This window comes from Glandiceps talaboti, chromosome 7, assembly GCF_964340395.1.
Source record: "Glandiceps talaboti chromosome 7, keGlaTala1.1, whole genome shotgun sequence".
NCBI lineage: Eukaryota > Metazoa > Hemichordata > Enteropneusta > Spengelidae > Glandiceps > Glandiceps talaboti.
The window spans coordinates 27,554,410-27,568,056 of record NC_135555.1 but is presented as its reverse complement, the minus strand read 5'-3'; the positions used below and the strand labels follow the sequence as shown (position 1 = coordinate 27,568,056).

Here is a 13,647-nt window from a genome sequence, read left to right as displayed (position 1 = left end):
CTATCATTTAGAGAACAGTACCCACTATCATTTAGAGAACAGTACCCACTATCATTTAGAGAACAGTACCCGCTATCATTTAGAGAACAGTACCCGCTATCATTTAGAGAACAGTACCCACTATCATTTAGAGAACAGTAACACTATCATTTAGAGAACAGTACCCGCTATCATTTAGAGAACAGTACCCGCTATCATTTAGAGAACAGTACCCGCTATCATTTAGAGAACAGTAACCACTATCATTTAGAGAACAGTACCCACTATCATTTAGAGAACAGTATCCGCTATCACTTAGAGAACAGTACCGACCATCATTTAGAGAACAGTACCCACTATCATTTAGAGAACAGTACCCGCTATCATTTAGAGAACAGTACCCGCTATCATTTAGAGAACAGTACCCGCTATCATTTAGAGAACAGTAACCACTATCATTTAGAGAACAGTACCCGCTATCATTTAGAGAACAGTACCCACTATCATTTAGAGAACAGTACCCAATATCATTTAGAGAACAGTACCCGCTATCATTTAGAGTACAGTACCCACTATCATTTAGAGAACAGTACCCACTATCATTTAGAGAACTGTACCCACTATCATTTAGAGAACAGTATCCACTATCATTTAGAGAACAGTACCCGCTATCATTTAGAGAACAGTACCCACTATCATTTAGAGAACAGTACCCGCTATCATTTAGAGAACAGTACCCGCTATCATTTAGAGAACAGTACCCGCTATCATTTAGAGAACAGTACCCGCTATCATTTAGAGAACAGTATCCACTATCATTTAGAGAACAGTATCCACAATCATTTAGAGAACAGTACCCACTATCATTTAGAGAACAGTACCCACTATCATTTAGAGAACAGTACCCGCTATCATTTAGAGAACAGTACCCACTATCATTTAGAGAACAGTATCCACCATCATTTAGAGAACAGTACCCACCATCATTTAGAGAACAGTACCCACTATCATTTAGAGAACAGTACCCACTATCATTTAGAGAACAGTACCCACCATCATTTAGAGAACAGTACCCACTATCATTTAGAGAACAGTAACCACTATCATTTAGAGAACAGTACCCACTATCATTTAGAGAACAGTACCCACCATCATTTAGAGAACAGTACCCAATATCATTTAGAGAACAGTACCCAATATCATTTAGAGAACAGTACCCACTATCATTTAGAGAACAGTATCCACTATCATTTAGAGAACAGTACCCACTATCATTTAGAGAACAGTACCCATTATCATTTAGAGAACAGTACCCACCATCATTTAGAGAACAGTACCCACCATCATTTAGAGAACAGTACCCACTATCATTTAGAGAACAGTACCCGCTATCATTTAGAGAACAGTATCCACAATCATTTAGAGAACAGTACCCGCTATCATTTAGAGAACAGTACCCGCTATCATTTAGAGAACAGTATCCACTATCATTTAGAGAACAGTACCCACCATCATTTAGAGAACAGTATCCACTATCATTTAGAGAACAGTACCCGCTATCATTTAGAGAACAGTACCCGCTATCATTTAGAGAACAGTACCCACTATCATTTAGAGAACAGTACCCGCTATCATTTAGAGAACAGTACCCGCTATCATTTAGAGAACAGTAACCACTATCATTTAGAGAACAGTACCCACCATCATTTAGAGAACAGTACCCACTATCATTTAGAGAACAGTACCCACTATCATTTAGAGAACAGTACCCACTATCATTTAGAGAACAGTACCCACTATCATTTAGAGAACAGTACCCACTATCATTTAGAGAACAGTACCCGCTATCATTTAGAGAACAGTACCCGCTATCATTTAGAGAACAGTACCCACTATCATTTAGAGAACAGTAACCACTATCATTTAGAGAACAGTACCCGCTATCATTTAGAGAACAGTACCCGCTATCATTTAGAGAACAGTACCCGCTATCATTTAGAGAACAGTAACCACTATCATTTAGAGAACAGTACCCACTATCATTTAGAGAACAGTATCCGCTATCACTTAGAGAACAGTACCGACCATCATTTAGAGAACAGTACCCACTATCATTTAGAGAACAGTACCCGCTATCATTTAGAGAACAGTACCCGCTATCATTTAGAGAACAGTACCCGCTATCATTTAGAGAACAGTAACCACTATCATTTAGAGAACAGTACCCGCTATCATTTAGAGAACAGTACCCACTATCATTTAGAGAACAGTACCCAATATCATTTAGAGAACAGTACCCGCTATCATTTAGAGTACAGTACCCACTATCATTTAGAGAACAGTACCCACTATCATTTAGAGAACTGTACCCACTATCATTTAGAGAACAGTATCCACTATCATTTAGAGAACAGTACCCGCTATCATTTAGAGAACAGTACCCACTATCATTTAGAGAACAGTACCCGCTATCATTTAGAGAACAGTACCCGCTATCATTTAGAGAACAGTACCCGCTATCATTTAGAGAACAGTACCCGCTATCATTTAGAGAACAGTATCCACTATCATTTAGAGAACAGTATCCACAATCATTTAAAGAACAGTACCCACTATCATTTAGAGAACAGTACCCGCTATCATTTAGAGAACAGTACCCGCTATCATTTAGAGAACAGTACCCGCTATCATTTAGAGAACAGTACCCGCTATCATTTAGAGAACAGTATCCACTATCATTTAGAGAACAGTATCCACAATCATTTAGAGAACAGTACCCACTATCATTTAGAGAACAGTACCCACTATCATTTAGAGAACAGTACCCGCTATCATTTAGAGAACAGTACCCACTATCATTTAGAGAACAGTATCCACTATCATTTAGAGAACAGTACCCACCATCATTTAGAGAACAGTACCCACTATCATTTAGAGAACAGTACCCACTATCATTTAGAGAACAGTACCCACCATCATTTAGAGAACAGTACCCACTATCATTTAGAGAACAGTAACCACTATCATTTAGAGAACAGTACCCACTATCATTTAGAGAACAGTACCCACCATCATTTAGAGAACAGTACCCACTATCATTTAGAGAACAGTAACCACTATCATTTAGAGAACAGTACCCACCATCATTTAGAGAACAGTACCCACCATCATTTAGAGAACAGTACCCACTATCATTTAGAGAACAGTAACCACTATCATTTAGAGAACAGTACCCACCACCATTTAGAGAACAGTACCCACTATCATTTAGAGAACAGTACCCACTATCATTTAGAGAACAGTACCCACCATCATTTAGAGAACAGTACCCACTATCATTTAGAGAACAGTACCCACCATCATTTAGAGAACAGTACCCACCATCATTTAGAGAACAGTACCCACTATCATTTAGAGAACAGTACCCACAATCATTTAGAGAACAGTACCCACTATCATTTAGAGAACAGTACCCACTATCATTTAGAGTACAGTACCCACTATCATTTAGAGAACAGTACCCACTATCATTTAGAGAACAGTACCCACTATCATTTAGAGAACAGTACCCGCTATCATTTAGAGAACAGTACCCACTATCATTTAGAGAACAGTAACCACTATCATTTAGAGAACAGTACCCGCTATCATTTAGAGAACAGTACCCGCTATCATTTAGAGAACAGTACCCGCTATCATTTAGAGAACAGTACCCGCTATCATTTAGAGAACAGTACCCGCTATCATTTAGAGAACAGTACCCGCTATCATTTAGAGAACAGTAACCCGCTATCATTTAGAGAACAGTACCCGCTATCATTTAGAGAACAGTACCCACTATCATTTAGAGAACAGTACCCAATATCATTTAGAGAACAGTACCCGCTATCATTTAGAGTGCAGTACCCACTATCATTTAGAGAACAGTACCCACTATCATTTAGAGAACTGTACCCACTATCATTTAGAGAACAGTATCCACTATCATTTAGAGAACAGTACCCGCTATCATTTAGAGAACAGTACCCACTATCATTTAGAGAACAGTACCCGCTATCATTTAGAGAACAGTACCCGCTATCATTTAGAGAACAGTACCCGCTATCATTTAGAGAACAGTAACCACTATCATTTAGAGAACAGTACCCGCTATCATTTAGAGAACAGTACCCACTATCATTTAGAGAACAGTACCCACTATCATTTAGAGAACAGTATCCACTATCATTTAGAGAACAGTACCCACCATCATTTAGAGAACAGTACCCACCATCATTTAGAGAACAGTACCCACCATCATTTAGAGAACAGTACCCACCATCATTTAGAGAACAGTACCCACTATCATTTAGAGAACAGTAACCACTATCATTTAGAGAACAGTAACCACTATCATTTAGAGAACAGTACCCACTATCATTTAGAGAACAGTACCCACTATCATTTAGAGAACAGTACCCACTATCATTTAGAGAACAGTAACCACTATCATTTAGAGAACAGTACCCACCATCATTTAGAGAACAGTACCCACCATCATTTAGAGAACAGTACCCACTATCATTTAGAGAACAGTAACCACTATCATTTAGAGAACAGTACCCACCACCATTTAGAGAACAGTACCCACTATCATTTAGAGAACAGTACCCACCATCATTTAGAGAACAGTACCCACCATCATTTAGAGAACAGTACCCACTATCATTTAGAGAACAGTACCCACCATCATTTAGAGAACAGTACCCACCATCATTTAGAGAACAGTACCCACTATCATTTAGAGAACAGTACCCACAATCATTTAGAGAACAGTACCCACTATCATTTAGAGAACAGTACCCACTATCATTTAGAGTACAGTACCCACTATCATTTAGAGAACAGTACCCACTATCATTTAGAGAACAGTACCCACTATCATTTAGAGAACAGTAACCACTATCATTTAGAGAACAGTACCCGCTATCATTTAGAGAACAGTACCCGCTATCATTTAGAGAACAGTACCCGCTATCATTTAGAGAACAGTACCCGCTATCATTTAGAGAACAGTACCCAATATCATTTAGAGAACAGTACCCAATATCATTTAGAGAACAGTACCCAATATCATTTAGAGAACAGTACCCACTATCATTTAGAGAACAGTACCCACCATCATTTAGAGAACAGTACCCACTATCATTTAGAGAACAGTACCCAATATCATTTAGAGAACAGTACCCACCATCATTTAGAGAACAGTACCCACCATCATTTAGAGAACAGTACCCACCATCATTTAGAGAACAGTACCCACTATCATTTAGAGAACAGTACCCACCATCATTTAGAGAACAGTACCCACCATCATTTAGAGAACAGTACCCACTATCATTTAGAGAACAGTACCCACTATCATTTAGAGAACAGTACCCACTATCATTTAGAGAACAGTACCCACCATCATTTAGAGAACAGTACCCACTATCATTTAGAGAACAGTACCCAATATCATTTAGAGAACAGTACCCAATATCATTTAGAGAACAGTACCCAATATCATTTAGAGAACAGTACCCACTATCATTTAGAGAACAGTATCCACTATCATTTAGAGAACAGTACCCACTATCATTTAGAGAACAGTACCCATTATCATTTAGAGAACAGTACCCACTATCATTTAGAGAACAGTACCCACTATCATTTAGAGAACAGTACCCACCATCATTTAGAGAACAGTACCCACTATCATTTAGAGAACAGTACCCGCTATCATTTAGAGAACAGTATCCACAATCATTTAGAGAACAGTACCCGCTATCATTTAGAGAACAGTACCCACTATCATTTAGAGAACAGTATCCACTATCATTTAGAGAACAGTACCCACCATCATTTAGAGAACAGTATCCACTATCATTTAGAGAACAGTACCCGCTATCATTTAGAGAACAGTACCCACTATCATTTAGAGAACAGTACCCACTATCATTTAGAGAACAGTACCCGCTATCATTTAGAGAACAGTACCCACTATCATTTAGAGAACAGTAACCACTATCATTTAGAGAACAGTACCCGCTATCATTTAGAGAACAGTACCCGCTATCATTTAGAGAACAGTACCCACTATCATTTAGAGAACAGTACCCACTATCATTTAGAGAACAGTACCCGCTATCATTTAGAGAACAGTACCCGCTATCATTTAGAGAACAGTACCCGCTATCATTTAGAGAACAGTACCCGCTATCATTTAGAGAACAGTAACCACTATCATTTAGAGAACAGTACCCGCTATCATTTAGAGAACAGTACCCGCTATCATTTAGAGAACAGTACCCGCTATCATTTAGAGAACAGTAACCACTATCATTTAGAGAACAGTACCCACTATCATTTAGAGAACAGTATCCGCTATCACTTAGAGAACAGTACCGACCATCATTTAGAGAACAGTACCCACTATCATTTAGAGAACAGTACCCGCTATCATTTAGAGAACAGTACCCGCTATCATTTAGAGAACAGTAACCACTATCATTTAGAGAACAGTACCCGCTATCATTTAGAGAACAGTACCCACTATCATTTAGAGAACAGTACCCAATATCATTTAGAGAACAGTACCCGCTATCATTTAGAGTACAGTACCCACTATCATTTAGAGAACAGTACCCACTATCATTTAGAGAACTGTACCCACTATCATTTAGAGAACAGTATCCACTATCATTTAGAGAACAGTACCCGCTATCATTTAGAGAACAGTACCCACTATCATTTAGAGAACAGTACCCGCTATCATTTAGAGAACAGTACCCGCTATCATTTAGAGAACAGTACCCGCTATCATTTAGAGAACAGTACCCGCTATCATTTAGAGAACAGTATCCACTATCATTTAGAGAACAGTATCCACAATCATTTAGAGAACAGTACCCACTATCATTTAGAGAACAGTACCCACTATCATTTAGAGAACAGTACCCGCTATCATTTAGAGAACAGTACCCACTATCATTTAGAGAACAGTATCCACTATCATTTAGAGAACAGTACCCACCATCATTTAGAGAACAGTACCCACTATCATTTAGAGAACAGTACCCACTATCATTTAGAGAACAGTACCCACCATCATTTAGAGAACAGTACCCACTATCATTTAGAGAACAGTAACCACTATCATTTAGAGAACAGTACCCACTATCATTTAGAGAACAGTACCCACTATCATTTAGAGAACAGTACCCACTATCATTTAGAGAACAGTAACCACTATCATTTAGAGAACAGTACCCACCATCATTTAGAGAACAGTACCCACCATCATTTAGAGAACAGTACCCACTATCATTTAGAGAACAGTAACCACTATCATTTAGAGAACAGTACCCACCACCATTTAGAGAACAGTACCCACTATCATTTAGAGAACAGTACCCACTATCATTTAGAGAACAGTACCCACCATCATTTAGAGAACAGTACCCACTATCATTTAGAGAACAGTACCCACCATCATTTAGAGAACAGTACCCACCATCATTTAGAGAACAGTACCCACTATCATTTAGAGAACAGTACCCACAATCATTTAGAGAACAGTACCCAATATCATTTAGAGAACAGTACCCACTATCATTTAGAGTACAGTACCCACTATCATTTAGAGAACAGTACCCACTATCATTTAGAGAACAGTACCCACTATCATTTAGAGAACAGTACCCGCTATCATTTAGAGAACAGTACCCGCTATCATTTAGAGAACAGTAACCACTATCATTTAGAGAACAGTACCCACTATCATTTAGAGAACAGTATCCGCTATCATTTAGAGAACAGTATCCGCTATCATTTAGAGAACAGTACCCGCTATCATTTAGAGAACAGTACCCGCTATCATTTAGAGAACAGTACCCGCTATCATTTAGAGAACAGTACCCGCTATCATTTAGAGAACAGTAACCACTATCATTTAGAGAACAGTACCCGCTATCATTTAGAGAACAGTAACCACTATCATTTAGAGAACAGTACCCAATATCATTTAGAGAACAGTACCCGCTATCATTTAGAGAACAGTACCCGCTATCATTTAGAGTGCAGTACCCACTATCATTTAGAGAACAGTACCCACTATCATTTAGAGAACTGTATCCACTATCATTTAGAGAACAGTACCCGCTATCATTTAGAGAACAGTACCCACTATCATTTAGAGAACAGTACCCGCTATCATTTAGAGAACAGTACCCGCTATCATTTAGAGAACAGTACCCGCTATCATTTAGAGAACAGTAACCGCTATCATTTAGAGAACAGTACCCGCTATCATTTAGAGAACAGTACCCGCTATCATTTAGAGAACAGTACCCACTATCATTTAGAGAACAGTATCCACTATCATTTAGAGAACAGTACCCACCATCATTTAGAGAACAGTACCCACTATCATTTAGAGAACAGTACCCACCATCATTTAGAGAACAGTACCCACCATCATTTAGAGAACAGTACCCACTATCATTTAGAGAACAGTAACCACTATCATTTAGAGAACAGTAACCACTATCATTTAGAGAACAGTACCCACTATCATTTAGAGAACAGTACCCACTATCATTTAGAGAACAGTACCCACTATCATTTAGAGAACAGTAACCACTATCATTTAGAGAACAGTACCCACCATCATTTAGAGAACAGTACCCACCATCATTTAGAGAACAGTACCCACTATCATTTAGAGAACAGTAACCACTATCATTTAGAGAACAGTACCCACCACCATTTAGAGAACAGTACCCACTATCATTTAGAGAACAGTACCCACCATCATTTAGAGAACAGTACCCACCATCATTTAGAGAACAGTACCCACTATCATTTAGAGAACAGTACCCACCATCATTTAGAGAACAGTACCCACCATCATTTAGAGAACAGTACCCACTATCATTTAGAGAACAGTACCCACAATCATTTAGAGAACAGTACCCACTATCATTTAGAGAACAGTACCCACTATCATTTAGAGTACAGTACCCACTATCATTTAGAGAACAGTACCCACTATCATTTAGAGAACAGTACCCACTATCATTTAGAGAACAGTAACCACTATCATTTAGAGAACAGTACCCACCATCATTTAGAGAACAGTACCCAATATCATTTAGAGAACAGTACCCGCTATCATTTAGAGAACAGTACCCACTATCATTTAGAGAACAGTACCCACTATCTTCACCAGACCTGCTCCCACCCTCAATGAATGAAGTTTGCTTATTGAGCTTGTGTGCCATTGTACAATCATCCCTAATCATGATATAGTACACAAACTGAGTGCAATTACTATTCATTTATGTTAATCAAATTTATGTTTACTAGCATTGTAGTATTCAAATGTAATGATACCAATTCATTATAATATAAATGCAAAATATTCAATGACCTATGAAATGAAACTCTGCTCTAATATATCACTAGAAAATGGATTCTTACAGTAAGGTCAAATTTTGCTCCAAGCCTTTTCTTCTCTTGTTGCATGATATTTTCCAGTGCCTTGTAGTACAAACTTTCTGCCATTGATAGTCTTCTCTTGGCAAAATCTATATGAGAGCCAGGATGGTCCTCAGACGGCTGGGCATATTTCTCACAGAAAACCTCCCCGATTTCCTGAACCCTATTTGTAACAGTCTCTTGTGGGTTCTTACTACATTCTTTGAAAAGTGTTGTCAGAGTGTCACTAGGTCCTGTTTTATGACCAATAAGTAATGCTTGTAAACGACTGACACTTTGTGTTGCTGTGGATACAGGTGTCACTGTAGGGTCCTTCTCCTTCAAGTACCTTCTCCCAGTCAGAGGCGTCGAGGGTGCAAGACTTCTGGTCTGTTAAATTGCAAAGGAAAAAATAGAGCCAATTTGGTTATTGCACAATTCTACAGTTTTTAAGGTAGCAGTAAAGGCTATTTTTCTCCCATTTCTTTGTTGTGTAAAAAAAATCATAAAAAATGTCAGAATAAAGATATTGCAACCAAACTCGCAGCAAACATCCTTCTTGATATGATTGTTTTAGGAGTATTATTATTTTGCGTTTCTTTATGATTAGTGAAATATGACACCAGTAAATATGAAAAATAAATATTTTTTAATATTTTCATTTCGATCTTGGAAACTACATGATCTTTTAATCATTTCTTTGCATTTATATATTCCTTATAAAATTTTCTAACTTCCCTTGGTGGTTTTTGTCGATATCTATCATCGTTTTTTTTTTAATGAATTTTTAAAACTGTAAATTTCGGTAAAAAATGAGTGCTACTTTGGCGACACCTTGTTGTCGAAGTATACCTGCTACGTCGAAAAACCACCGAGAGAAATTTTTTATAATCACATTTTATCGACCAAAAAAGGTTTCATTCCATTGCCATGAGTAACAACATAGATCGAAAGCTTTGAAAAAGAGATACAAAGGGTGAAAAATGATGTTTTTCGTGTATTTTTAGCATTTTTTACAGTACCTCTTTTGCTCTAATTCGCTGGTGTGTTTGGCATTCTGACATGTTAAGACCCTCTAGTAAACGTAAAGATTATCAATATGGCGTGTCCTTGATTGTATGGTGTAGAAAGCACTCAAGCAAGACACGTGTCAAACGTCTACCAGAATGTGATACTATGTAACTAGGCTAAGGGGTCGTAAACAATAGACACTACACTGCGCATGCGTAGAGTCCTTTCACTAGCGAGTTCTTTAGTAACGTATACCACATGCTACGCTTACACTAAATGCTCAAAGAAATCGTTATTTTACCGAGATTCGCCATTCAATATCAAAATGGTTTGTTCAGTAAGTAAGATATAGAAGGTAAGAACAAGCGTGAAGGCTCTGTCTGAGTTTTAGCATCTGAGAAAAATAAGGAAAACTCATCGAGGACTGATACCTCCGTCAGAGAGCTACATGTAACACCATGTACCAACAACAAGCTCTGGAACTTGAAGCGAAAGAGAAACTCTAAACACCCAGTATGTGTGACATCAAACTCAGTTCAATACACATAGTAAAAGCATGATTTTGATTCGACAGTTTTGTACGAATAAACATGTCTTCTGTCAAATTAGTTAATTTTTGGTAATCGCGTACTTGTACAGTGTAAGGTCACCGGAAGTACCGTACTTTGAGTGACTCCCATACATGTAGTTTTGACTTGGAATTGTGAATTTAGTTTAGACATTCATTTCACTCAGAATAACACGATAAAAACGTCTTGAATTGTTCACGATAGTTTAAATAATATTGATATCGCAGACGTCATTGACAAACAAATTTGTCGCTAGATAAAAACTAGACTTGATTGGTATATCGCTACCACGTAGTAGTAGAATACGCTCGACTTCGGAGCAAGTCGCTGTACCCGAAGGGCGGCCCGATCGGGGAGGAGTACACGTGGAAGCACATGTCGTGTGATTGTATGTTGGCGAGTCTATGCCAATTGTTTTTGGTAAATACAGATGGATTTCGTAAATAGGACAAGTTTGATATTCATCATCAAAGAGCTTTAGCTGTTCATACATTCAAGGGGTGTGGATAGAAAATCATTGAAAGATCTTGAACACAAGAAATCGCATACTTGTACAGTGCAAGGTCACCGGAAGTACCGTATTTTGAGTGACTCCCGTACATGTAGTTTTGACTTGCAATTGTGAATTTAGTTTGCAGTCAATTTACCTAATACTGTGTCCCACTTGATGAAATATTTTGCCATCCGTTAAAAACAATTCTCGCTTTTTCAAATTTGTGTTACGATCAAAGCAACCAAAATATGAATCATTGAATGTGTAAACATGTAACCTTTGGACTTCAAGCTTTGGGCTAGTATAGTAGTAATTGTGCAACGTGACACGTTAGTATTATGCAGTGAGTAAGTTTTTCTTTTTATATCCGATGACGGTTTCATTTGCAAATTGTTTTATAGTGGTGTTTCGAAATGCTGTCAGATTATTATTACAGTTTACACCATCATTTGAAGGTCTTCAGACTTTACATATAGGTGTGGGCGTAATCCCCATTTCCCTTGTAGAGGGCGTATCAAACCCCCTAGCTACACAGAAAACTTTCCAATGTTGGGATATTTAATTCGTGTGTAGTGCCTCTAACTATGAATGGATTTTTTTTTGCGTGTGAAAAATAGTTTCTAGTGACTGCTTCAAGTTTTTTATGAAGTTTTTATATGCAAATTCAACTGACGTCCTAGCCTTTACCGCTACCTTAAATATTGTTTATCCACTGTGATGCTGATCCATGCTAAGTATAGGTGTTCATTTGCTGAATGATTATCTAGTTGCCTATCCAGCCCTGCTATTATCTTTGCAATATACATGATCATTTGGTTGTTGCTGTGGGCGTGGTCATGTTGCTAGACATATTTGCAAACATTTTTTGAATGTTTAGTCATTTGTCTATTAATCCAGTGATTGGGAAGTCAACGCGCCCCGCACCATAGTCGCATTTAATTGAAAATTGGCACATTGAAATCGACTTCTTGGCGCCCACAAAGGCGCATTGTGGCTAACAGTGAAATTTAGACACTTCAGTGCTGGAGTGCCGATTCGGTAGAGGCGAAGTACGGAAGTACATTGTAAACCCAACTGAGCTCACGTCAGCTGTTGGAAATGATGCCCCCACACGTCGTCTTTTGCAAAGCAAATCTGAATACTTATACTGTTTCATGTCCCTCTATCCATGTCTGACTATTTGAATACACGATACACGCGTGCATTCCCCGGGTATAGTGAAACAGATCAAACCAATACGATTCAAGATATTCAAATTAGTATGCCCTTTGATGACCTCGCCTGACCGCCACTGCGTTCATCATGCATGAGAAAAGACGTCAACTCCAGGGTCAACTCCTTGAATGAATGTTACGATCAGTGATTATGATCACCGATGTTTTAGAATAAATACTTGAAGCATAAATTTATCAACACAATTACTAATCTTGTAGGTAACAACTCAAATCGCTACCACAGAAAACTACCGTCGCGATGTCCACTTTTCCGTGTCAGGCTTACAACGGTTGCATGGCTTCATATGGTACGGACTTACGGTTCGCGACTTGAACATGCTTCCCTACTGTACAAACAATAACAAGCAGAAATATTACTTTACTTATTTATGTATTTAATTTTCATGTGACTACATAACAACACTTTTACTTTCGTACCCCTACCCTATACGCCCTATCAGAAATAACGAATGTTGCCAATTCTACCTCACCATTCATTCCGTAGTAACTCGTTACTATAAGTCTCATTTTTTTTTTAATTTTACGTACTACTCGTATACATAATTTAGAAACAATGTAACTATATGGATGAATTATCCCCCACATCGCAATCGCGTCATTTCTGGCTGGCAAACACGTGCGTTTACTGTATGTATTAAACATGCCTCCGAAAAAGATATTGAAACGAGACCATCGACAATGCATCTTTCACATTTGAAACTTCCCTATGTGTGAGCTCATATTTTGTCAATAAAAATGTAGAATTGATGGTTACTTCATTTTAACTATTTCGCTTTATTGTTGGATCATGAATGCTAACTTGGGCCCATTAGAATTTCTGAATGGCCCATTGAAATTGAAAATGGCCCATTCATTTTTGCTG

At 38.1% G+C, this 13,647-nt stretch overlaps 1 protein-coding gene across 1 annotated transcript in view; it reads right to left on the bottom strand.

Annotated features, from left to right (window-relative positions):
• The window catches only part of LOC144437311 (retinoblastoma-like protein 1), a 107,662-nt gene that overhangs the window by 40,662 nt on the left and 53,353 nt on the right, over nucleotides 1-13,647 (bottom strand). The window contains exon 9 of the mRNA XM_078126234.1: nucleotides 9,481-9,867. Coding sequence (XP_077982360.1) covers nucleotides 9,481-9,867 — 387 coding nt within the window. The remainder of the gene's footprint in view (nucleotides 1-9,480; nucleotides 9,868-13,647) is intronic.